A 27,257-nucleotide genomic window follows, 5' to 3' on the forward strand; every position below is an offset into this window, starting at 1 on the left:
GATGTAATTGAAAGTTTTATTTTTCTGCTGTAAGAACACTTTTGCATAGTGATAAAAGATGACTTTTTTATACGTATACCCATATACATGTATGTCTATATTTTATGATGTGTTGACTGTGACTGTTTTATATTTATAGGTGATTTATAATTGAATACAAATTTTCATAATGTAACAAAAAAATTTACCCAACCATGTACTCTAAATTTCAATCTGATACCTATTTTTTTGTCACAAATATGGAAACTAGAGAAAATATCACAAAACATCATTTATTTAAAACCAAATATTCTTATGTAAAATCTGTACACAAACCTCTAATACTCTTAAATTTAATATGTAAATTTTTTATTGTCTAAAAAGTTTACACTTTAATGTCATGATAGTTATTTTGTGGTTTAGACATTGCTTTATCACTTTAGAATGTTTTAATGCTTGCTACTATTTATCAACAGATGGAAATAGGTCAGGTATATTTAGAAAATCGACATGCTTACATGAACAAATGGCTGCTACTTAGTGATGAAGAAGCAGAAATGAAAGGGGCCAAAGGTTACCTTAAGATGTGTGTTTGTATCGTAGGACCAGGAGATGATGCTCCCGTAAGCTAATTTTACAGTATTTATAACTTGTAATCTGCATTATACAAAATCAGATATCTTCCTTAAAATCTCCTTATTCTGAGAATGATTGTGAAAAAAAAGAAAGAAATGTGAAATGATAAATGTAGTGTCTTCCTCATAACATTTTCTGTCTTCAATGTATAATATTTATAAGGTTATAACAGCAATTATTTATTGTCCCTGTGGGATGCATTGTGGGAGATATAGATTAACCAGGCGTCATGTTGTGTTAGCGATCTAAAAAAACAACTCTTGTCATATTTTTATGAAACTTATATCTTAGGTCTATATCAGCAATGTCTTGGATGAAAATCATTGCTAATGAATTATTTTTAAAAGAGTTATGTCCCTTGGAATCATTTATTCTAAGGAAAACTGCATTTTTAGTGGTCTTATGTGTACAATTTATGCCAGAGTTCTGTGACACTGCTTATCAATAATTTTTAAAAAGTTATGCCCCTTGGAATTATTTTAAATTATTTGGCAATTTGCCATTTGAGCATTTAAAATGTGTATTTTAGGCCTTTATCGTCAATGTCTTTGATCAGTTCAAAGAAATTGCATTGTTAGTGCTCTCAAATGTTCACTTATTGCCAGAATTTCATGAAACTTATTTCAGAAAAGACTTGACCCTTTCAAAAATAAATTTTGATAAAAAAAATCAAAGTTATGCCCCTTGGAAAATTTTACTTAGAATTGAAATCGTAATGCATTTGCTCTTAAGCCTTTATTTCTGTAGGTTATTAATAAAAGGTTTTAAAGAACATAAGAGCACACTTTTAGTTAGTATCCTTGTAAGTTGGATAGATACTGTGAAAGTACTTTAATTCGTGGGTATCAATTTTCGTGGTTTGAGCAATATTTAAGTGTTCCTGGTTTTTTAAAATTTGTGGATTTTAGTTTTCTAAAAAAAAATAAAAAAATTAAAGCCTTCAGAAACGAATTTACAAATAGTCTTGATTGAAGGAAATTGCAAAGTAAAAATTGACCTGTTTAAATTGTAGTGATAACACTAATTAACCCATTATAAAGTGATCAACAGATTAAAGACCATCAAAAGTGTTAATTAGGCCATAAACACGTCACCTAAAGAAAACAGTAACATAAGCAAATGCACTAAATGTATCTTGAATTGTCAAAAGTCTTATTAAAATAAAGCCAGCATGAAAATATTATTTCCCATATGTACGAGAACTATGAAGATATAAAATGAACACTTTATCATACTAGCATATCAACACCAGAAATCTTGACTTACATCGATCAAAAATGTTTTTATGAGAATTAAAAGATAAAAAGTTGTACAGTTTAGGTTAGAGAAAATCAAATGGGTATAATCCTGCATGCATTTGTAGTTCCGTGACTGTTATTAAAGTATTCTCAGATTTGGCGTTATTCTATATTCTCTAGATCATACCAGTAGTCAAACCTACCGATGGGGATCTTTGCATGTCTTGATTTGGACAATGGATGTTTTATTTCGTTGGACACTTATATTCGTGGATAAAGTCATCCACGAAAACCACAAGAATTGGTTCCCCACGAATAAAAGTACTTTCACAGTAAGATATGTGCAACGTGGTGGGACAATGGAACTCTGTTCTTTAATCTCTTCCGCATGTTAAAGTATTGGGTTTTTAATTGTTTTATAATTTTTTTCTGAATTTGTATTTAGTAGGGTAAATAAGATGGTATATTGTAAGAGCATTGTGAGAATTATATAACAGTGCAAAATAATTTTATTTAAGAGTTTTAAAAGTTTACCAGCAGAAGGAGAGGATGATATTGAAAGGTATGTATTGTTTTCTGTTCTAATTTTATCTTACAGATTTTGCTTTTACCTTTTTTTGATGATGTCATATTTAATTAGCTCTTGATTTTATTTGCCTGACAAATGATAATATTTTTATAAATGAGAAAAGACTTTTTTTGATTGAATTTAAAGAAATGAAAAGTGTCTGTCAGCAGTTTTTAAATCTATTGATAAAAGTTTATAAGCTTAAATGTGATCAACCCAGTATAATCTATACAATTGTGCCACTGTAAAAATACAATAACCATTCTTGAACTCTGATTTTTGGGGAGGAGAGGGTTGAAAATTCATTGAAGATATCTTGACATTAGCTTTTTTATTTGACCCATAACCTTTACTTATAGTTATGTGATGTGATGATGAGGATAACAGTAATTTAACTGACAAATAACCTTTTTCTTTACAGTAATCTATTGAGACCAGCAGGTGTCCAGTTACAGCCTGCCACATTTACAGTCAATCTGTTTAGGGCAGAAGATATACCAAGAAGTAAGTAGCATCACAATTATAGAAAGAAATCCTTGAGAAATAAGAACAGTTGTTTCACAAATTAAAAATATTTTTTTGTTACAAGTTGTGTCCCCTCTATTTATTTAATTACCCTTGAATTTGATTATTGATATCCGGAGTGTAACATAGAGAATAGAGTTAAAGGATTAAAAGTTAAGGCCACAAAATGTGTAACAATTGCTCATCTTTGATATATATTTACCAGTTTAGTGTGCTCCCTATTTTCAGTACCTGTTTGAGTTTAATGATATCATTTGTTATGAAGATTCAACATAATCAGAATAAGTGTTCTCTCAAAGGAGTAGGGGCAATAAGACCCTTATTTGGCCCAAAAATTACTGCAAATTTTAAAGTTATCATACATATTCTTAAATTACTGAAAACTTGTCTAAGGTATAAGGTACAAACAAAAACACAAAAAAAATTGACATCAAACAAGTTACCATGGCAACAAATCATAACCTAATTTGCATATTTTGTTAAATTTCGTGATTTTCCTTGTTTTTTCATCAAATTTTAAGTATATTTTAGACTGAAAAAGTATGTGCGCACCCAAGAAACAACTTTATATTTGATGAGATAATGCCAATAGTTATAATAAAGCTTTTGTAAAATTATTTTGTTGTTTCTAAGCTGCGCAGGATGTTTCCACAACGGAAATAAAGTCAGAAAACAGCATAAATTCTGTATTTTCATGGTTTTTCTGAAGACAGTACTTTATTATGACGTAATTGTGACATCATCAGATAAAAATCTTAATGTTTTTCATTTGTACTTCTTGACCCTGTGCATTTCTAAACATTATGTGCCAATTTGAAATAGTTATCAAACATTTCATTTTCTTGGGCTAAAACTAGGCCTTAACACCTTCCTATTATTAAAAGAGAAAGAAACGGAAGTATATAATTTGTAGAGTTTTGATTTGAAAGTATCATTCAATAAATTGAAAGCAACAACAGATAATAACAAACATATTTGTTTTCAGTGGACTCTAACTTCCTTCAAGGAGTAAAGAAATTGTTTGGTTCAGATGACAATAAGGAGTTAGTCGATCCTTATTTTGTGTTGACATTTGCTGGAAAACAGGTTTGTAATTTTTGCTGATTTAAAAGTATTGATTGTTCCTCTGGATTCTGTTAGATTCAACATAACAACATCCAATTTCAGTTAAATTTGTAAAATTTTGAAATAAAGAGGCTTTGTCAAACCTATTCTAAAATTTGAAATTATATGATTGATTGAGTTATTGTTGGCGTTTAATGTCACTTTCGGTACTGTTGGTTGTATCATGACTTCCTGAAATAGAAATAGAAATGTCTTGAGCTAGATAATTGAAATGTGTATGATTAAATGTGGTTTAAGTGTTTATGGACCCTAAAAATTACATTTTGAAATCAAACCAACTTGAATATAAGGTAAAAATGCACCATCACAGAATTTTTCTATGAGACTACTCTAAAAGCAGAAATTTTCGTGGACGATTTAATTTCCTTTTTTTTCGTGAAAAGAATATAACCACAAAATTGAAACTCCCATGAAAAGTTAAACCTACAAATAATATCACTTCCATTTACAGGAAACCATGAAATTAAATCCCAATGAAATCTTATATAGGGACAAAACCCACGAAATTTTAACCCCCAAAAATTAATGTTTCTACAGTATATACATTTTTTTTCAGGCACAATCAAAGATTATGTATAACAATGACCATCCTGATTGGAATCAAGCCTTAAGTCTGGGAATACAGGTAAACTCATTATTTCTTTCAAATTATGGAAATCAATACAAATGGGCCATATATCATAGTCAGCTATAAAAGGCTGTGAACTGACAGCTTAATTTATGTACAAAATTATGAATGAAAAACAAATATGTAACACAGCAACAAATGATAACCACTGAATTACAGGCTTCTGACTTAGGACAGGCACATGCATAATGGGGCAGGGTTAAACATAACCCTCCCCTTATCTGGGACTTACTATGTATCTTATTCCCTTTCATTTGTGATATCATCAAGTTTATTTTAGATGATATTTTTTTTTTCTAGTTCATTTCCATTTGTTATATATGATCAAGTCTATTTTAGATGATATTTTCTTTCTATTTTTCTAGTTCCCATCCATGTGTGATAAAATCAAGTTCATTATAAAAGATTGGTAAGTTGAAAATAGCTCTTAAAATAGTTGATAATGTCAGGGACGTATATAGTTCTTGATAATGTTTAAATAATTAAAAAAAAAAAAACTCTAAACAAGGACTTATATTAGATATACGTCCCTGCTCTAAATAGTTGATTTTGTTTAAATAATTTATTAAAACCAAAGGCATGCAACAGTTTTGAAATGCTATTACAGAAAAAAATATGAATGACATTTTTATTTTTTTTATTAAAAACTTCATATTGCAGTTCTCAAATATGAATTTTCACTATCGAATAAGATAGTTTCTTTATTAATTTGATAAGCATAATTTGATTAATTACAATACACATCTAATGCAAAAGATATTTGAGTAAACATCAATATTTATTATATGTACAAGTAGAAAGTATTTTGTCAATGATTAAATAGAAATAGTCCAACTATGTACTCCAGTTATATGTGCCTTTGCATTTATAGAGGATATTGATATTTGTTTATTATATGATCAAGCTAATTACAAGTTATGATTAAGTGGCTACTGTGGATTCTTTATTTTTGTGGGTACCAATATTCATGGATTGATCAAAACATTTTGGTTTCTTGGTTTTGACGAAGTCTGTATACTTGCTTATAGAAGATTTGTAATATGTTTAACATTTAAATTTGTAATTCACCTGTACATGCAAAACTCATGAAAATTAGCATCCCACAAGTTATATTGAATCCATAGTTATATGTTTTAGGTATTATTAATTCACATTGTTGCACAGAGTGTGATAGGTTCTCATAATGTTCTTGTTAACACTACAACATTTAGATAACTAATACGAGTTCATATACTTGTCACAGTGTTTAAAAAATTTATGGTTGAAATTTCAACCCCCCAAAAATACTTGTATATTACATACCACATTTGACATCTGATTTCCTGCATATAAATAAAATAAACTTGTGGTGTTATCTTATATCATTGCTTCATTATAAGTCACTAAGGTAGGTTTGTTAAAATTCTCAAAACAAGATATAAGAAATTTTAAAATTACTTTAAAAATCGTGTTAATAACTTTGGATGTGCACAGGCAGATAGATAGCCTTAACAGTTGAATAAAAACTTCCTTTATTTTTCCTGAAAGAACTTCAAATTCTATCAAAGTTTGTGCAAGTCGTGTACCAAAAAGAGAGAAGCATTTCTAAATTTATTTTATATATTTTTTTAATATTTTGGTATTGTTCTGGATACTCATGAATAAAACTTTGAATAAGTGATATGCTATAAACTTTGATTATCCTACATCTTTATAAGTCCTTTTTGAATGAAAATATATATACCTGAAAAAAATCTTCCTCTTTCAAGTGAAAAAAAGCTTTTTGATTAAGACACACATTTTTATTCCTTTCAATGTTCAGAAAGACAAGGAAAATGGTATTACACTGTATTTTAATGATGTTGTCACATTTTCATTGCTTGGTTTTTATCATATTGATGCAATACAGTTTTAAGCTATGCTATGTAGTTCAAGATTAATAAAAATATGGACTATGGTATTTAAATGATGTTGTCCAGTGATTTTTTCTTTGCTTGGTCGTAATTGGATAGAAACAATACAGTTTAAGCTTTGCTATGTAGTACAGGAATATAATCTTTTTGGATTTTTTAGTAGTTTATTAATTAGCTTTTTTTAATCAGCTTTTTTTTTAAAATTTAAAAATCTTTTTTATTTTCTTTAAAATAGATAAATTGTAGTAATGTGAAATAACATATATTCTGGCACTGAAGGGTTGTTAAACAATACTTTTTTGCTTAAAAAATGAAGTTTTCTAATATGAAATGCAGGGCATGCCAAATATTTGAAATTAAATGTCAGTGTGGAAAATATATATCTCATGAAAATTATTATATGATATGGAGTCAACTTTTATCTTTTTTAATGAAATGCTAATAAGTTGTTTCCATTCTCTGAAATTTCAAACATCAAAACCACAAATAGATTAACAAAACCAGTGGCAGATCCAGGGGAGGGTTCCAGATGTTGGAAACCCTTTTTTTTGGACGATCAATTCATTTAAATGGGGACATATAGTTCGAACTCTCCCCCCCCCCTTTTAAAATGGCTAAATCCTATCCTGAAAACGGCAATTGTCAGATAAGGTGACGAAAATAAATCATTTAATTAAAAAGTTCTGTTTGTTGACGACTGTTTGCTTTCATAAGGATTTTCTATACTTTTTCGTAGGATTTCTTTTTTCTATACTTTTGCTATATCTATAACAGCTGCTGCAAAGGTGCTTTTGTTACTTTAAATGAAGTAATATCTGGCACAGCATTAAATGTTAGTAATGAACTGGCTTTTACTTTTCATTGACGTCTTTAAATGAAATTACGTAAGCTTTTATTCAACTGATTAATTCCGTTAAAAGTGGTTTTAGTAGAAGCACTGAACAACTGCTTCCTGCTTGATTTTTTAAAAGTTTAAATATCAATACCACCACTGTGATTTAACATGAATAAGATAAAGTTATAATAAAAAAAAAATTCACAAATTATCACATGTATCAGAGTCTACAAGTTAATATCTGCCAATGCTTTTATTTATTTATAGTTCGACATTTTTTAACAGTTCTTCTTGTTTTGAAAACTATGTTGCCAATTCCCTAAAACCTGATATTTCTGTTAGTTAAAATTATTGCCGATTTGCTTTAGGGATCGTATTAGCGAGGATGATCCTATCTCATCTGCCAGACTTGAGATACCAACGATATCTGTGGCTGGGGAAACTGGTTGGTTTAATCACTTATAATTCATGCATGTTTTCTGTCGTTTATTTTTAATTATTTTCTGTTCAGTTTCTTAGATCCAAAAGGGGAGACAACAATACATACAAAAATATATTTTAATTTTGAACCAGCTCGCTGTTACCTTCAATTTCCAATTAGAAATAAATATAAAATATTGAAATAGTTTCAAAAAAAAAAAAAAAAGAACTTTGAATAAAATCTGTCACCAGAATTTTTATTTAAATAATTTTAAAATGAAACTTTTCTTAGTTAGGAAATAGGTTTCAAAGTAACCAGGCTTTTAATTTGATATGCCAGACGAGCATTTCATTTTGAAAAAGATATGAATGAAAATGTAGTAATATTATACTTTTTATGTAAGTTTTCATACTTTTGGATCTAAACTATTTTAATGGTTATTGCTGTAGTCCACACGCTTCTGCACCACTGATAACACATACTTTTATCCAGACAACAATTATACAACCCATATCATTATAACACAGAAGGTAGGTCCAGTATCACAATGTTGTTTACAAAATAACAGGATTGAAGCGTGTATATTTGAAAAGAAGTGGCATAAGTATATCAATTTATTGATTCCACTGATTTTGAAAGCTTATTAAGAAGAAAAGATTCAGATGAAATTTTGAAATTTGACTTTAACGATTTTTAAATGCTTTAGATGTGTTTATCTTTTAATAAACCACTGACACACACAAAAAACATGGCCATGCAGTTACTTTGTAAACAAAACTTGTGATCTTGATGTTTAATATTCTTATCAACAATTATGAATTAATGTATAGTTATTTATGTGTATTAATATTATATTTGACTTAAAATTTCTGCAGGGATCGTGTGACGGAAGATGATATCATCGGAACCTATGCGCTACCATTATCACTTCTCTCTTCACCGGGTGGCGAGGGTACCATGTTTTTTTTAGTTTCTCTTAGAATGTTTCACTATTAATCTGTGCACTGGTATTTTGCTACTCGAATGCTTATCAATGACAAATTTCTATAATGAAATCTTACTGAGCAAAAATTTAAAGTTTTTTTGTAAATTACCTGTTGTTTTTAGGTTTTTAAACTTGTATACCTCCTTTGTAGGTCATTACCTCAAATAATTTATATATTTTTTTTATATATATATTTTTCCTAACAGTATGTCATATCTATATCACAAACAAAGGAATATATATATTTTAATGAAATTCATATATTTAATTTGCTTTTAAAAATTTAAGTATATGCCATTACTAAAATTTATTATGCTGTAAGATTGTCATCTCTTACTTTACTTATATTCTGCTTTTTATGTATCTTGTTATTGTGTTTGGCTTCTTAGAAGTGAAAAATTGAACATTTTGCATACATTTATTTTCCTTATTTTCATAATTCTGAAAGTTTTTTTGACAAGAGTTGTCTCTCTTTATTGTTTATTTTTACCTGTGATGTATGATTTTAGGGATATCATTATTATTTTAGACAACTTTAATTATTTCAAAACACAAGTAGAGAATGAGTTGAAAATTTAGAAATATTATGAAAATTGATATGTAAAAAATGGCTTTTCATGTTCGCATTTTTGAAATTTTATACCAGAAAGGAAACTCACTCTTTTTGAAATTAAATTATGAATAAAGGAATAAGTTGAATGTCTAAATATGCCGAAATGAAATTGTCTTTAGAACTTGTATATAAAGTAGGTTATATTATGCATACTTGCAAGCCCAAATAGTTTATCATATATATGGAGCGTAGCTACTGTTTAAAATCTGGTAAAAGCAAATATGCATGAATATATAAATCAGTTTGATTGTTTGATAAAGAATTGAAGAAATTGGAATTAAATTAGAAATTAGATTACAGGAGAGTATTTGTATAAATACGTTTTTTCTTACGGAGGTTATTTTATGATTAGTATGATTTTGTCTAAATGGAGCATGTTTTTTCATTTATTTGCTACAAGGCTAGTTTTACATAAACAATACTTACCAAGAGGTTTCATCTTATCAATTAGTGCTGTTTACTTTTTCAAATATAGAATATTTTTTCAAACATTAGGATTTTGTCATTGATTTAGTATATTGAAAATTTTTGGAGTGGACATTGGGTTAAGGTTTGAAAATAATTTAATATCACAGATGATACATCTGTTTATATGTTGTTTACTTTATTAATTCCCCCAAAATAGTGTTGTATTTCTTTATACTAACCAAAAATAAGTATTAGAAATCACTCTCCTGATTCATCCTGATATTAGATGCTCTTTTTAACGTGACACATTTCATCAAGTCTTTTTGAAATGATCAAATTATCTTTTTTTTGGGGGGGGGGGAGGGGGGAGTGATCATTTAAAGTTTAGGGTAGTCTTTGAGCATGGGGTAGGAGTTCTTAGTTTTATGGTGCAAAATAAGTCATTTATTGAGCATATTCCTGTCAAGTACATTGTCCCCCTAGCTGGTAAATTCTTAATGTGTACTCAGATAAAGTTGATATCTGCATAAAAAAAGCAACAGATAAAAAAAACCTGATTTTCTTTAATTTTTTTCTGGTCAAAACGATGAATTTCAGACAGAGGTCTGCAGCAAATATATTGATGTTCAAAATTCTTAGGAACTGTAAGACTGTTATTACTGCAGATTCTTAAAAATTGTATTTAATATACAATGTACATGACTTCAACTTGCTGATCTGTCTGCAATGTTCTCTAATATTGCATTTTATATTCATTTATATATGCAAACTTTTTCAACTAGAATGTATCTAAACATATACATTTATAATTATGCTGCATGGCTAATGAAGTCTTGTCCCATGTAGATCATAATTAAATTTAATATTTAAATAAAATTGTAAAAATACACAGGATTGATAGGAAACAAGCTATATAATAAGGTATATATATAAAACTTCAAAGATTAATTTAATGGTATTTCTAAATACATTTTTGTAATGTTTTGATAAAAGGACACAAATTAAATGCCAATCATTTTATATGTCAAAGTTATTTTTGTGTTTTTATTCCTTTTAAATCGGATGACTTTATGAAATCTGCCTGAGCAATATTGCTTTCATCAATTGGAAAGTTTCAAATGGGGCTTGATAATATTGATATAGACCATTTGCAAGAAACGTTTGGTAAAGCAATGATAGTTTCTGGTTTCAATCTAATGATAATGCCCCTCTTCCCTAAACCATTTCAACCACCTGAAAATTATTATTTTTTAGTTTTTCCTTAAGTGTGATTTTTATGGCCTTTTCTATTTGGTGTTGAAAATTTGGATTATGATATCATCCATATATTCAGTCCATCATTAGTTTGGTATCACTGTTTTATTTATTGTTATCCCACATGTCGCTCTTTTATTGAGCATAAACAAGATGGCATGGCTTAAGTGAAAGGAAAGGATGAGAACATGATTTTACTTATCACAGCATATTAACTCTCTGTTGTAGCTACTAACAAATATATATGTGTGCTACTATATAAGTCCATAAAGGATGAAAAACAAAACTTTATATATTCTTGACTATATGACAATAAGTGTAATGTATCTTCAACTTTTATAGCTTTATTAACAATTATGTATTTGGAATATAAAGTATTTCTTTAAAAATAATATTGTTCTTTAACCTTTCAATTGTAATTTGATTTGAATTTAAAAAAAAAAAAATTAAAGTTGAACTTCAAAATGACATGCAAAGTAATAAAAACAATTTGGATTTCAATTTGACATATAAATTATTCTGTGTATTGTAGGCTTCCTACCAACATTTGGACCATGTTATGTTAATTTTTATGGATCAACCAGAGAATTCTCAGAACTTCCTAATGACTATGAAGATCTTAACTTGGGAAAGGTTTGTGTAAAAACTTTTATTATGATACATGTGATTAGGCCTGTAAGTGACATATTCATATATACAAGTCATTATAGTATCTATTATAAGTGATACAATGAAATTACAAATGTATTATGAAAATCTTGAATCTAAGACTGATTTTTTTAGCAGGATTGAATCCAAAATCCTAAACTTATATCTGGTTTCATTTAATTTTACCAGTATTCCATTCCTTTTAGCACATAAGTACAGAGATTAGTAAGAATTGAGTATGATCAGAAAAGTTTTGAATTTACATGTTTTTTTCCAGGGAGAAGGTGTGGCATACCGTGGAAGGGCTTTAGTAGAACTGGCCACCACATTGGGTCAGATGCCAGATCAAAACGTTACCGAGATAGAAAGTGACAATGTGTTAAGAGTACAGAAATTTATGAGGAGGAGGAAGTTTAAACTACATGCTGCCTTCCTTAATGCTACTATGGTATCAGCTATAGATGCTCCTGTCGAGTTTGAACTTAGTATAGGTAAGGCATAACAAACCTATGAAATAAAAAAAACAAAAATAAATGATATACTGTAAATTCAGAAAATTTTGCGTCCATTTATTAATGCGATTTTGCCAGTTTAGATTTGAATGCGATTTTAATTTTTTACGATTTTGAGAAAAATCCTGTTCAATTCTTATAAAATATTTCAAAATGCAAGTTTTAGTTAATGCATTTACAACTCTGTCACATTTTTTGCAAAAACAAAAACCTCGCAATTATTTCTGAATTTACAGTAGATGTTACTACAGCTTTTCATGGACTCTTTTAGATAGAGCTTAGAATTGGTTGGTCAATTATTGAAAATTATGTATTAAAAAGTGTAAAGAATTTCTGAATATATAATCTACATTTTTTTTGTCTCATTTTCAAATTGCCAGACGAGGGTATTGATTATACAGTACTACAAGTATGATATAAGAGAGCATGTTTATCCCACAATTTTTCTTGATGTTTGCCCTATGATTCTTTTTACAAGTATATAACTCCCAACATTTAACCAGAGCTTTAAAACAATTCAAATACTAAATGTGGAAAACTTTTTGTTTTTGTTTTTTATTTCTGTAAATCTATTTATTTTTACAGGTAACTATGGCAACAAACTTGATGATAATGTACCACCATGTTCTTCAACAACTCAGCCAACTAATGCAGTATTTGATGGATGTCATTATTACTATCTGCCATGGGGAGGAACTAAGCCTTGTGTGGTGGTGGACTGCTCATGGGAGGATATTAGCTTCAGATTGGAAACTCTCAATTTACTTCTTACCATTGTTGATAATCTGGTATGTTTTATTTTTTGCTTCCTTCAGATATGAAATGAGAAACAAAAAGATAAATGATACTGTTTTCAGTGCCCAAAGAACATTTCTATAGAATACTTCATCAAGTACTGTCAAGCCCAAAAATATATGAGGCTAAAGTTATTAAACAATTATGTCCATTTCTATATTAAATTGTTACAACCTTGAACAAAATCCATGAAAATACAATTTGTCCTTAATCCACTTAAGATTTAAAAAAAATCCACAATTATATAAAGTGTTTATTCTGGATTATGATTAAAAGAATATATATTATAGATCATTTTTGCAATTAAGAATTGAATGCTTCTTTTTGTAAATTTATTGGGTGGTAAAAGCGTTGACCGAAGTACATTTTGTATGAAGCGCGGAAGCGCTTCATTCTAAAAATGTACGCACGGTCAATGCTTTTACAACCCTATAAAGTTTTTTTAGCTAGGATCATGAAAACATGATTTTTATCCAGTTTTATTTAATTCACCTGTGCACTTTATTGTGGGACCTCGTGTCAACATGCATGATAAATGTTATTGTCTCATGCAATTGTTTACGGAATAACATGTGATGTGCAGTTAGCCAATCAGAATACCGTATTATAATGAAACTTACATCTAATGTAATTATTTAAATATGTTTCTGTTTTTTTTAGGAGGGAAATATAGAACAAGTGAAAATAGGAACCAAAGCCAAATTACCAACCCCAGAGCTGGCTCAGTTGTTAATGTCATTGTTAGAACAACTTGTCAATGACTGCAGGTTTGTAACTCAATACTAAGTACTACTGCTACTTTGAGTAGTGGCATGAATTTTTTAGATTTGTTTGATTCCATATATAAAGATTGAAGAAATATTCTTGTATTGTCATCCATTGCCAAAATAATAGGATAATGTAACAAGAAAAACTGCTAAGTGCAAATTCATTGTGATAAAGAATGAAATACTTTGAATTATAATACAATTTATTATTGCAAAAAAATAACAAATAACTAAAACACATCCAACATTTAAACCTCACATCTTAATTTATGATGGTTATATTTATGACAACATGTAACGGAATTACAATTTTGATGTTTGTCACTGATTACCTCAATAAAAACACAACCAGAATCTATAAAATAAACAAGATTGTAAAAAAATATTGTGTACTATTTGAATAGGAAGCAAGTGGCTTTACCACAACAAGGTCGACATGTGGAAAACAACCTGGACAAATTGTTACGTACTTATCGTAAAGAAGAGTTACAGTATATTATAGAAGAGGCAAGCAATCTGAGAGAAAATGCAACAGATATCAATGAAGCCATATCTGAAGTGGAAGGAATATTGCAACGTCTAAAGAACTTAGCACAAGAGGTAAGACATTTTATAAATGGATTTTTGAATAATTGATTACTTTAAGAGAGCCAAATCCCTTATGCATTCTGAAATTTACAAAAAAAAGTAAAAATTGGATGACTATTACAGCTTTTACATTAATGCTAGCAAGACAAATCTTTGTTTGTCTTGCTTGCTTTGCTTGTATCAATGTTTGCTCAAGCATGGCCATTAAGATAGGCGGGGCTTCAGCTTGTATACATCATACTTAAATTTTATTGGGCGTTATGTTTGAGGTTAAGGACACTTAATTTTATAACATCACAAGATGACAAACATAAAGTGTAATCGTAGAAATGGAACCAAAAAAATGTATTTTTTTCCCAAAGATATGCATTTTCATCATCCAATTTAAATGACTGTCGTCAAGTACTTTTAGTAAAACAAAATAGCTATTCGAACACACCTACCCTGATTTTGTGGTTCATTACATAGGTATTTCATTTGACCCATATATTTCATCTTTTAGTACTGTGAATTTTTATGTTAAAAAAGTCAACCTGTAGCTTTGCTATATAAAAATGATAGAATCTGAAGCGAGATGATGTATCAAATATTCTTGCTTTGTACGTTTTCAAGACAAAATATTCATCTCAAACACACCCTAACAAAAGAAAGTGCACTCGATTTTATAATACAAGGGATAAATTTAGTAGGGGGAATTGACTTAATTCATCCCTTTTATTTATTATGAACATTGTCATTGAATATTGCGCACTTTGGATTCATTTGCTTTTAAACCTTCAAACTGATTATTCTTTGTTTATAGAGAAGGCGATAAATGCTTTGAGTAAGGTTTCTACAGTAACAAAAATTTTAAAAGTTAATAGAAACAAATAAAATAACGATTTTCTTTTCAAATACGAAGTGTTTTTATTGTTAAAAACAAACATTTGCATAAGTTTTCAATTGATCTACTTCATAGTTAAGCAGAACAATTATTATATATCAAGTTGACGTCGTGGTAATCTATTAAGTTGGATGAAGAAAATGTATAACCTCCGATTTTTTTAAATAACCACATACGGAAAACATGATATCAATCTATAAGTTCAGTTATTTTCGTGTCTGCCCTTCCATTATGTGACTCAAGAAAAAAAAAGAAAAAAAATGGTAATAATTGTATCAAAAGAGAAAATCGAGTGCACCTTCTTATATTAGCCAATTAGGGTGTGTTTGAGATGAATATTTTATCTTGAAAACGTACAAAGCAAGAATATTTGTTACATCATCTCGCTTCAGATTCTATCATTTTTATATAGCAAAGCTACAGGTTGACTTTATAACATAAAAAATCACAGTACTAAAAGATGAAATATATGGGTCAAATGAAATACCTATGTGATGAATCACAAAATCAGGGTAGGTGTGTTTGAATAGCTATTTTGTTTTACTAAAAGTACTTGACGACAGTCTTTTAAATTGGATGATGAAAATGCATATCTTTCGGAAAAATAATACAATTTTTTGGTTCCATTTCTACGATTACGCTTTATGTTTGTCATCTTGTGATGTTTTAAAATTTAGTGTCCTTAACCTCAAACAGCGCCCAATAAAATTTAAGTATGATGTATACAAGCTGAAGTCCCGCCTACCTTAATTGCCCTGCTTGAGCAAACATTGATACAAGCAAAGCAAGCAAGCCAAACAAAGATTTGTCTTGCTAGCATTAATGTAAAAGCTGTAATAAAAATTATCATTAAAAAAATCAGCTTTAAAAGTTTATGATTCCAGGAAAGTTTACTATCACATTAAATAGTGACTGATACAAAGGCTCACTTACTAATGTTTCTTTTGAGCTTGGTGTAAGTTTTTATTTATTTTATTGCAGTTATTACAATTCTTGTTTGAATTTCATATAAACTTATGTATACATATGCTCAGTTACTAAATGTTCCTATAGAGACTTGTGTGTATTTAAATAGCAGTTATTACAATTTTTGTTTGAATTTCAGCCTCAGAATAGCATGCCCGATGTGATACTATGGATGATTAGTGGTGACAAGAGGATAGCTTACTATAGAATACCAGCCAATGAAGTCTTATATTCCTCACATCCAGATTATATTGGTAGAAAATGTGGCAAAATACAGTCAATTCAAATGAAGGTAGAATAACACATATAAATCTTTGTGCTATAATAATTGAAGTACTGATCTTGGTAAATACAACAGGTAATTGAAAAGTGCTAAAATGTTTGATATTATTATATCTTGATTTTTGCATGATCATTTTTTAACGGGATAGGAGAGTAATAATGATATGATTTAAGTTTAGATTTCGGAAAAAAATAATTGTGGTTATTATTTTGTTAAATTTTTGTTTCTGCAAAATGAGTCTATTAATTTTTATTTTCTATAATTTTAGTACCCTGGACGACTGGGTGATGAAAATAAGAAACCTGAAGTTCCTGCTCTTGTCCGATGTAAGATCTGGCTCGGTCTAGTCAATGAAGAACAAGAATGGCATAAAATGCAAACAGAAGGAGAACTAGCAGTATATGCTGAAACTGTAAGTAATAAGTTATCTTAGAGATTGGAATCCTGTGTAAGGCTGTTTTTTTTAATAAAAATCAATGAATTTGATACTATAGATTATAGAAGTATAAAGGATTTTGTGTCACCTGGTGTCCCATTCATTATAGAAAAATAATTTAATACTTATATATTCATAATTAGACACATATATTTAGAACTTGTAATTCTAAATATTTACTACAAGAATAGCATTTTATGGCGGCTTTCTGTGCTATAGAGTTAAAAAATTTAGTTTAAAATTTGTCCGATGTTTTAATAGCAGAGTAATGTGTTATGACATTATTTTATTGCCAAGGAAATTTTCTTCCTCTCTGTTCCTCTGTAACTTATATTACATTTTCAGTTTGGGACTCTTTAAAAAAAAAGTGAATTATGTATAAAGACTGGCCACAATTAACCTATCATAAATGACATTGAATTGGTCCTATGTCAGACATGTCAGAAAATGTATAAAAGAAAAACATTTTTTTATGGATTTTTTTTGTGTGTTCCGTTTCAGGTTTTTGAATTTGATATTATAAGTATTATATGAGGACATTGTATGAAGTAGTGGCTTTGGGATTTTGCAACAAAACCATAGTTTCTACTTTTTGAAAATGTAATGAAATAAAAACATCAGCTCAGTTTATTTATTAAATGTTGTATAATTGTAGTATGAAAATCAACTGTCATTACCAATTGTTGGATGGACAAGCAAGGGACCATTAAATAGACCAAAATGGTCAGACAGTCAAGGAAAAGTAAGATTTTAATCTTGTTGAAAAAAAGTACTTAAGATTATAATGCAAGGAAACATATGGTCTGATACCGTATAGCGGGTTATTTTCGCGGGGTGCAAATTTTCGCTTATTTTCGCGGACAGAACTTAATCGCCAAAATAAATTCCGCCAAATTAAAAGTGTACATACAATGGTATTAATAAAAGTTTTAATCCGCCAAAATAATAACCGCCAAAATATTTCGTATACCTTGTTCAATGAAAATCGCGAAATTTTACACCCGCGAAAATAACCCGCTATACGGTAAATGTTTTACAGAATACTATTTAAATTAAGAATATTAGATTTAAAGATGAAGATCGATTTCAGTTATATGAAATTTTTTGTATTAACCATTTAAGAAAATTACTTGTAAAGATTCCCTGTTTTATTATACATATCAAAGAAATCTCTCAATAACCTGAATTTGATAGGAATTGACTTCCTTACTCAAATGCAATTTATTATTAAAGTGTACTAGAGAATATTTGTTTTTATTATATTTATTATGACAATTTAAGTATGAAACCAGATATTTATTTAGAGTATGCTATTTATAGGTTAAATCTCCTAAAGATAAATTTGATCCACCACCTGGATGGAGATGGGACAGTGAATGGTATATCAGTCCAGAATTAAGGTAAATGTAATGATTACATGTATCATCAATTTACAAGTTCAACCACTGGTATTGCATAATCTTCATATCTTGTTGTATGGTGTCAGGATGATAAATGTCATAGATTCCAAACTAGTGACTAGAATTAGTGTGTCTTAATGATGGCCTCATCTACATTTGCATGGCCAATTTTTTAACTACACCCTTCTGCAACTTGGAAAATTTCCCTCAATATTAATAGAATAACTTCACATTCCAGAGTTTCACTTAAATGCTATTAAAGTACATGATGTTTTATTGTATGAATTTGTTTTGTAGTATGTTGTATGACAAAGATGCTGGACACAAGACTTTCATGGAGGATGTATATGAAGTACAATCTCGAATGCCAGGAACTCGTTGGGTAGAGGCTTCTAGACCATGGACAGATGTGGTAAGTACAATCTTGAATGCCAGGAACTCGCTGGGTAGAGGCTTCTAGACCATGGACAGATGTGGTAAGTACAATCTCGAATGCCAGGAACTCGCTGGGTAGAGGCTTCTAGACCATGGACAGATGTGGTAAGTACAATCTCGAATGCCAGGAACTCGCTGGGTAGAGGCTTCTAGACCATGGACTGATGTGGTAAGTACAATCTAGGATGCCAGGAACTCGCTGGGTAGAGGCTTCTAGACCATGGACAGATGTGGTAAGTACAATCTCGAATGCCAGGAACTCGTTGGGTAGAGGCTTCTAGACCATGGACTAATGTGGTAAGTACAATCTAGGATGCCAGGAACTCGCTGGGTAGAGGCTTCTAGACCATGGACTGATGTGGTAAGTACAATCTAGGATGCCAGGAACTCGTTGGGTAGAGGCTTCTAGACCATGGACAGATGTGGTAAGTACAATCTAGGATGCCAGGAACTCACTGAGTAGAGGCTTCTAGACCATGGACTGATGTGGTAAGTACAATCTCGAATGCCAGGAACTCGCTGGGTAGAGGCTTCTAGACCATGGACAGATGTGGTAAGTACAATCTAGGATGCCAGGAACTCGCTGGGTAGAGGCTTCTAGACCATGGACCGATGTGGTAAGTACAATCTAGGATGCCAGGAACTCGTTGGGTAGAGGCTTCTAGACCATGGACTGCAATATCTGATTTTGTGCCTAGACAAATTATTTTAATTGTTTTACAGAACTTTCCATCTTGCATCATTTATCATTGTGTTTTACAGAAAGGTGACCCCCTTCCCAGTAGAACAGAGATCCAGTTACCTATAGGCTGGTCCTGGGAAGATGAATGGGACATAGATCTTAGTAGGGCTGTAGATGAAGAAGGTAAACAATAATACAGTAGTCTCCCTTTTCTCTAATTTTTGTGCTATTTTCACATTTCCTGACCGGTGTGAGAAAAATATTTCTCCTCACTGGTGAAAAATCTGTTCTCAGCAAATTATTGGTTGAATTTTAATTGTGATGTTAAATTTTCTTGTGTTCTTCTGAATTTTCTTATTGTGACGTCATGAAAAAAGGCGACCATGCCTGATAACTTCATATCAAAAGTACACAACTTTCCTCAAACCTTTGAAAAGGATAGATAAAAATCATTAGAGAAACAGATTCCATCACTGGAACTTGTGTTTTACCATATTTCTCCACTCTCAACAGTTAAATTTTAATTATTTAAAAAGCTCAGCAAGCCTTGTGCTTTGAATATTGAAATTTAACTGTCTTGATTGGAGAAATATCTTCATGCACTTGTTGCAGTTGTGGAACCTATATTTCTACAACCGATACACAAACAGTCACCTTATGTAAAATAATATTCACCTGAAATGCTTTCCGCTCTCAGATTTCAAGCCAATGAAATATCTCATGTGTGTATCCACGTAAGGACTGTTCCAAAAATAAATGTGTGGGGAGGGGGGACATTTCATTTAAATGTTCAAGCAATCTTTTTTAAATAACCACCACCCATCAAATTTTAATAAAGTGCCTTCCTTCTCCCCATACAATTAATTCTAGAAAAGCCCTAATGCAAAGATGTGAATAAGATAGGTGTTAGAGTTCTACATTTGGTATTTGCTTACAGGTTTTGAATATTGTGTAGAAGCTACCATTGGTGGGTATGGGCCAGTAGAAAAAACCTACCATTTGTGTAGGAGGAGACGGTGGGTTCGTAACAGACGTCTGGTTGACTCATCAAAACAAAAGAAACAGGAAGTAAGTAAATTTTCCGAAATAATATAGTCACAAGCAAATTATGTTAATGCTCAAGAATTGACTTTCCATTTAAAAAATCCATGATCCCTTTATTCAATCCCACTTCCTATGTTTTATAATCTTGTTAGTAATTTTTTCAGTTCAAATTAAAGATTGTTTTCCTTCTGAAGGATATCTTTCATTATAGGTTTTACTGAGTTTTATAGACCTAATATAGTCTGGGGAAACTTTGATGCATTTATTAAAAGGGATCCTAGCCCTCATGTATATTTTAGTTACTGATAGCTTGTTCAAATCCTGATTTAAATTGATAAATAAACCAAAACTAAAAATATTAAAAAAAAAGATTGTGCACACATGCACACAATATGTTCAAATTCAAGACAACGTCATATGAAATATTTATTGCTGATATTAGATATTATTAGTTTACCTATGGTGAAGAAAAAAAAACCTAAATTGATTACAAATTACAGATGAGGTCTAAAGCTAAAGCTAAAGTGAGTGAATTGAAGTGATGAACATTGTCATCTTATTGCATCAGGCCTGATTGTTTAATGTTGTTGACTTACTAATGTTTGAAAAGTCGCTTCCAAGTGGTTGCTTTTTTCTTTTGAAAATAAAAATGCATGAATGTAGGGACATGAAAGGTTGTTTATAATAAATCAAGCTAATGTAGCATACTGGTGTTTACAAAGAGTTCTATATTATACTAATACAATGTTTAAATCTATTTATATCCAGCCATCAGTTTATTTACTGACTATATAAAGCTTACTTATATGAAGCTTTGTTACATACATCTGCAGTAGATATATAAAGCATCTTTTGGCGCAAGACAATGTTTTTTCATAAAATGTTTCGTTGTTATCTATTTTGTTGTGCTGTTTGTTAATGAAGTTTTGTGTGCAGTAATTTTCATACCCCCACTCCTGATGAAAGAGGCTAACTGATTGCATTTACATTGTCTGCCTGTCTGTTTGTATAACAAACAGGTTCCTCATGCTTTTCTTAGGAACTGCTTAATAAATAGGATTTTAAAATGTTCTTTATATTCAGATCTGTACGAGACTAATTTTCAGTTTGTGGATATTTTGAAATGTTCAATATGCTCAAGCATTATTAAAAAAATAATAAATTTGTAACCCTTTAAATCTTTTCAGAGCTGTCATACATATAATTTATGGCTTTCAATATTTGGAGTTAAAAGTGAGCTTTTCTCATCACTTGGCGTCCGTCCTCCGTCGTCGTCGTCGTCGTTAACTTTTACAAAAATCTTCTCCTCTGAAACTACTGGGCCAAATTAAACCAAACTTGGCCACAATCATCATTGGGGTATCTAGTTTTAAAAAAGTGTGGCTTGACCCACCAAACCAACCAAGATGGCCGCCATGACTAAAAATAGAACATAGGGGTAAAATGCAGTTTTTGTCTTATAACTCAAAAAGCAAAGCATTTAGAGCAAATCTGACTGGATAAAATTGTTTGTCAGGTCAAGATCTAACTACCCTGAAATTTTCAGATGAATCGGACAACCCGTTGTTGGGTTGCTGCCCCTGAATTGGTAATTTTAGGGAAATTTTGCTGTTTTTATACGACCGCAAATTTTGAAAAAATTTTCGTCGTATATTGCTATCACGTTGGCGTCGTCGTCGTCGTCGTCGTCGTCGTCGTCGTCGTCGTCCGAATACTTTTAGTTTTCGCACTCTAACTTTAGTAAAAGTGAATAGAAATCTATGAAATTTTAACACAAGGTGTATGACCATAAAAGGAAGGCTGGTATTGATTTTGGGAGTTTTGGTCCCAACATTTTAGGAATTAGGGGCCAAAAAGGGCCCAAATAAGCATTTTCTTGGTTTTCGCACTATAACTTTAGTTTAAGTTAATAGAAATCTATGAAATTTTGACACAAGGTTTATGACCACAAAAGAAAGGTTGGGATTGATTTTGGGAGTTTTGGTTTCAACAGTTTAGGAATTAGGGGCCAAAAAAGGGCCCAAATAAGCATTATTCTTGGTTTTCGCACAATAACTTTAGTTAAAGTGAATAGAAATCAATGAAATTTAAACACAATGTTTATGACCACAAAAGGAAGGTTGGTATTGATTTTGGGAGTTTCGGTCCCAACAGTTTAGGAATTAGGGGCCAAAAAGGGACTCAAATAAGCATTTTTCTTGGTTTTCGCACCATAGCGTTAGTATAAGTAAATAGAAATCTATGAAATTTAAACATAAGGTTTATGACTATAAAAGGAAGGTTGGTATTGATTTTGGGAGTTTTGGTCCCAACAGTTAAGGAAAAAGGGGCCCAAAGGGTCCAAAATTAAACTTTGTTTGATTTCATCAAAATTGAATAATTGGGGTTCTTTAATATGCCGAATCTAACGGTATATGTAGATTCTTAATTTTTGGTCCCGTTTTCAAATTGGTTTACATTAAGGTCCAAAGGGTCCAAAATTAAACTTAGTTTGATTTTAACAAAAATTGAAACCTTGGGGTTCTTTGATATGCTGAATCTAAAAATGTACTTAGATTTTTGATTATTGGACCAGTTTTCAAGTTGGCCCAAATCGAGGTCCAAAATTAAACATTGTTTGATTTCATCAAAAATTGAATAATTGGGGTTCTTTGATATGCCAAATCTAACTGTGTATGTAGATTCTTAATTTTTGGCCCAGTTTTAAAATTGGTCTAAATTAAAGTGCAAAGGGTCCAAAATTAAACTAAAGTTTGATTTTAACAAAAATTAAATTCTTGGGCCTCTTTGATATGCTGAATCTAAACATGTACTTAGATTTTTGATTATGGGCCCAGTTTTCAAGTTGGTCCAAATCAGGATCTAAAATTATTATATTAAGTATTGTGCAATAGCAAGTCTTTTCAATTGCACAGTATTGTGCAATGGCAAGAAATATCTAATTTCACAATATTGTGAAATAGCAAATTTTTTTTTAATTAAGAGTTATCTTTCTTTGTCCAGTATAGTAAGCAAGAAATATCTGCAAGAATTTTTTTTAATTGGAGTTATCTTTCTTTGTCCAGAATCAACTTAAATCTTTGTTATATACAATATACAATGTATATTCACTTTTTACTACCAACTGGTAAATTTAAATAATCTCTACCATTCAGTGATAACAAGCAGTTTTTTACATCTTAATATTTTATGATGTATTTAAATGAGTAGTAATTGTTGCAAACTCCATTAGAATATTTTAATTGAAATTAGTTTTGGAATAAGGGAAAGGGGGATGTGAATAAAAAATTGGGTTCAATTTTTCTCATTTGAAATTTCATAAATAAAAAGAAAATTTCTTCAAACATTTTTTTGAGAGGATTAATATTCAACAGCATAGTGAATTGCTCTAAGAGAAAACAAAAATTTTAAGTTCATTTGAATACATTCATTCTGTGTCAGAAACCTATGCTGTGTCAACTATTTAATCACAATCCAAATTTAGAGTGGAATCCAGCTTGAATGTTGTGTCCATACTTGCCCCAACTGTTCAGGGTTCAACCTCTGCGGTCGTATAAAGCTACGCCCTGCGGAGCATCTTTTTTGGTTATTATCTTGAATATTATTATAGATAGAGATAAACTGTAAACAGCAATAATGTTCAGCAAAGTGATATTTACAAATAAGTCAACATGACCAAAATGGTCAGTTGACCCCTTTAGGAGTTATTGCCCTTTAAAGTCAATTTTTAACCATTTTTCGTAAATTTTATACATCTTTTATAAAAATCTTCTCCTCTGAAACTGCTGGGCCAAATTTATCCAAACATGGCCACAATTATCACTCGGGTATCTTGTTCAAAAATTTGTGGCGTGACCCGCCAAACCAACCAATATGGCCACTATGGCTAAAAATAGAACATAGGGTAAAAAGGCAGTTTTTGTCTTATAACTCAGAAACCAAAGCATTTACAGCAAATCTGACATGGGGTAAAATTGTTTATCAGGTCAAGATCTATCTGCACTGAAAATTTCAGATAAATGGAACAACCCGTTGTTGGGTTGCTGCCCCTTAATTGGTAATTTTAAGGAAATTTTGTTGTTTTTGGTTATTATCTTGAATAATATTATAGATAGAGATAAACTGTAAACTGCAATAATGTTCAGCAAAATAAGATTTACAAATAAGTCAACATGACTGAAATGGTCAGTTGACCCCTTTAGGAGATATTGCCCTTTATAGTCAATTTTTAACCATTTTTCGTTAATCTTAGTTATCTTTTACAAAAATCTTCTCCTCTGAAACTAATTGGCCAAATTTAACCAAACTTGACCACAATCATCATTGGGGTAACTTTTAAAAAAATTGTGTCTAGTGACCCAGCATACCAACCAAGATGGCCGTCACAGCTAAAAATAGAACATAGAGGTAAAATGCAGTTTTTGGCTTATAACTCAATAACCAAAGCATTTAGAGCAAATCTGACAGAGGGTTCAACTGTTTATCAGGTCAAGATCTATCAGCCCTGAAATTTTCAGATGAATCTGACAACCTGTTGCTAGGTTGCTGCCCTTGAATTGATAATTTTAAGGAAATTTTGCTGTTTTGGGTATTTATCTTGAATATTATTATAGATAGAGATAAACTGTAAACAACAAAAATGTTCAAAATGGTCAATTGACCCCCTAAGGAGTTATAGCCCTTTTTAGTCAATTTTTAACAATTTTTGTAAAATTTGTAAATTTTCACTTACATTTCCACTGAAGCCATTGGGCAAGTTCATTAAAGATAGAGATAATTTTAAGCAGCAAGAATGTCACCAAAACACAATTTTGTCATGAATCCATCTGCTTCCTTTGTTTAATATTCACATAGACCAAGGTGAGCAACACAGGCTTTGTAGAGCCTCTAGTTTTTATACGACCGCAAAATTTGAAAAAATTTTCGTCGTATATTGCTATCACGTTGGCGTCGTCGGCGGCGTCCGAATACTTTTAGTTTTCGCACTCTAACTTTAGTAAAAGTGAATAGAAATCTATGAAATTTTAACACAAGGTTTATGACCACAAAAGGAAGGTTGGTATTGATTTTGGGAGTTTTGGTCCCAACATTTTAGGAATTAGGGGCCAAAAAGGGCCCAAATAAGCATTTTCTTGGTTTTCGCACTATAACTTTAGTTTAAGTTAATAGAAATCGATGAAATTTTGACACAAGGTTTATGACCACAAAAGAAAGGTTGGGATTGATTTTGGGAGTTTTGGTTTCAACAGTTTAGGAATAAGGGGCCAAAAAAGGGCCCAAATAAGCATTATTCTTGGTTGTCGCACAATAACTTTAGTTTAAGTGAATAGAAATCAATGAAATTTAAACACAATGTTTATGACCACAAAAGGAAGGTTGGTATTGATTTTGGGAGTTAAGGTTTTAACAGTTTAGGAATTAGGGCCCAAAAAGGGACCCAAATAAGCATTTTTCTTGGTTTTCGCACCATAATGTTAGTATAAGTAAATAGAAATCTATGAAATTTAAACACAAAATTTATGACCATAAAAGGAAAGTTGGTATTGATTTTGGGAGTTTTGGTCCCAACAGAATAAGGGGCCCAAAGGGTCCAAAATTAAACTTTGTTTGATTTCATCAAAATTGAATAATTGGGGTTCTTTGATATGCCGAATCTAACTATGTATGTAGATTTTTAACTTTTGTCCCTTTTTCAAATTGGTCTACATTAAGGTCCAAAGGGTCCAAAATTAAACTAAGTTTGATTTTGACAAAAAATGAATCGGTTGGGTTCTTTGATATGCTGAATCTAAAAATGTACTTAGATTCTTGAATATTGGCCCAGTTTTCAAGTTGGTCTAAATCGGGGTCCAAAATTAAACTTTGTTTGATTTCATCAAAAATTGAATAAATGGGGTTCTTTGATATGCCAAATCTAACTGTGTATGTAAATTCTTCATTTTTGGTCCTGTTTTCAAATTGGTCTACCTTAAAGTCCAAAGGGTCCAAAATTAAACTTAGTTTGATTTTAACAAAAATTGAAATCTTGGGGTTCTTTGATATGCTGAATCCAAACATGTACTTAGATTTTTGATTATGGGCCTAGTTTTCAAGTTGGTCCAAATCAGGATCTAAAATTATTATATTAAGTATTGTGCAATAGCAAGTCTTTTCAATTGCACAGTATTGCGCAATGGCAAGAAATATCTAATTGCACAATATTGTGAAATAGCAAATTTTTGTTTAATTAGAGTTATCTTTCTTTGTCCAGAATAATAAGCAAGAAATATCCAATTGCACAATATTTTGCAATAGCAAGATTATTTTTTAATTGGAGTTATCTTTCTTTGTCCAGAATCAACTTAAATCTTTGTTATATACAATATACAATGTATATTCACTTTTTACTACCAACTGAAAAATTAAAATAATCTTTACCATTCAGTGGTAACAAGCAGTTTTTTTACATCTTACTATTTTATGATATATTTAAATGAGTAGTTATTGTTGCAAACTCCATTAGAAATTTTAATTGAGATTAGTTTTGGAATAAGGGAAAGGGGGATGTGATTAAAAAAATTGGGTTCAATTTTTCTCATTTGAAATTTCATAAATAAAAAGAAAATTTCTTCAAACATTTTTTGAGAGGATTAATATTCAACAGCATAGTGAATTGCTCTAAGAGAAAACAAAAATTTTAAGTTCATTAGAACACATTCATTCTGTGTCAGA

The 27,257-nt window shown here is 30.5% G+C and overlaps 1 protein-coding gene across 5 annotated transcripts in view; it reads left to right on the top strand.

Annotated features, from left to right (window-relative positions):
- LOC134716089 (myoferlin-like) overlaps positions 1-27,257 on the top strand; it is a 77,404-nt gene that overhangs the window by 20,536 nt on the left and 29,611 nt on the right. For 3 of the 5 annotated variants that reach the window (XM_063578844.1, XM_063578849.1, XM_063578847.1), the window contains exons 9-28: positions 456-602; positions 2,372-2,415; positions 2,843-2,925; positions 3,932-4,032; positions 4,628-4,696; positions 5,065-5,108; positions 8,723-8,799; positions 11,640-11,740; positions 12,033-12,246; positions 12,853-13,055; positions 13,723-13,829; positions 14,234-14,429; positions 16,406-16,558; positions 16,818-16,961; positions 17,641-17,727; positions 18,306-18,385; positions 18,683-18,797; positions 19,583-19,685; positions 20,440-20,570; positions 21,047-21,070. In XM_063578844.1, coding sequence (XP_063434914.1) covers positions 456-602; positions 2,372-2,415; positions 2,843-2,925; positions 3,932-4,032; positions 4,628-4,696; positions 5,065-5,108; positions 8,723-8,799; positions 11,640-11,740; positions 12,033-12,246; positions 12,853-13,055; positions 13,723-13,829; positions 14,234-14,429; positions 16,406-16,558; positions 16,818-16,961; positions 17,641-17,727; positions 18,306-18,385; positions 18,683-18,797; positions 19,583-19,685; positions 20,440-20,570; positions 21,047-21,070 — 2,223 coding nt within the window. Of the gene's footprint in view, positions 1-455; positions 603-2,371; positions 2,416-2,842; positions 2,926-3,931; positions 4,033-4,627; positions 4,697-5,064; positions 5,109-7,794; positions 7,872-8,722; positions 8,800-11,639; positions 11,741-12,032; positions 12,247-12,852; positions 13,056-13,722; positions 13,830-14,233; positions 14,430-16,405; positions 16,559-16,817; positions 16,962-17,640; positions 17,728-18,305; positions 18,386-18,682; positions 18,798-19,582; positions 19,686-20,439; positions 20,571-21,046; positions 21,071-27,257 lie in introns of all 5 variants that reach the window. The other 2 variants (XM_063578845.1, XM_063578848.1) reach the window with 2 other exon arrangements.

This window comes from Mytilus trossulus, chromosome 4 (genome assembly GCF_036588685.1).
Source record: "Mytilus trossulus isolate FHL-02 chromosome 4, PNRI_Mtr1.1.1.hap1, whole genome shotgun sequence".
Taxonomy (NCBI): domain Eukaryota; kingdom Metazoa; phylum Mollusca; class Bivalvia; order Mytilida; family Mytilidae; genus Mytilus; species Mytilus trossulus.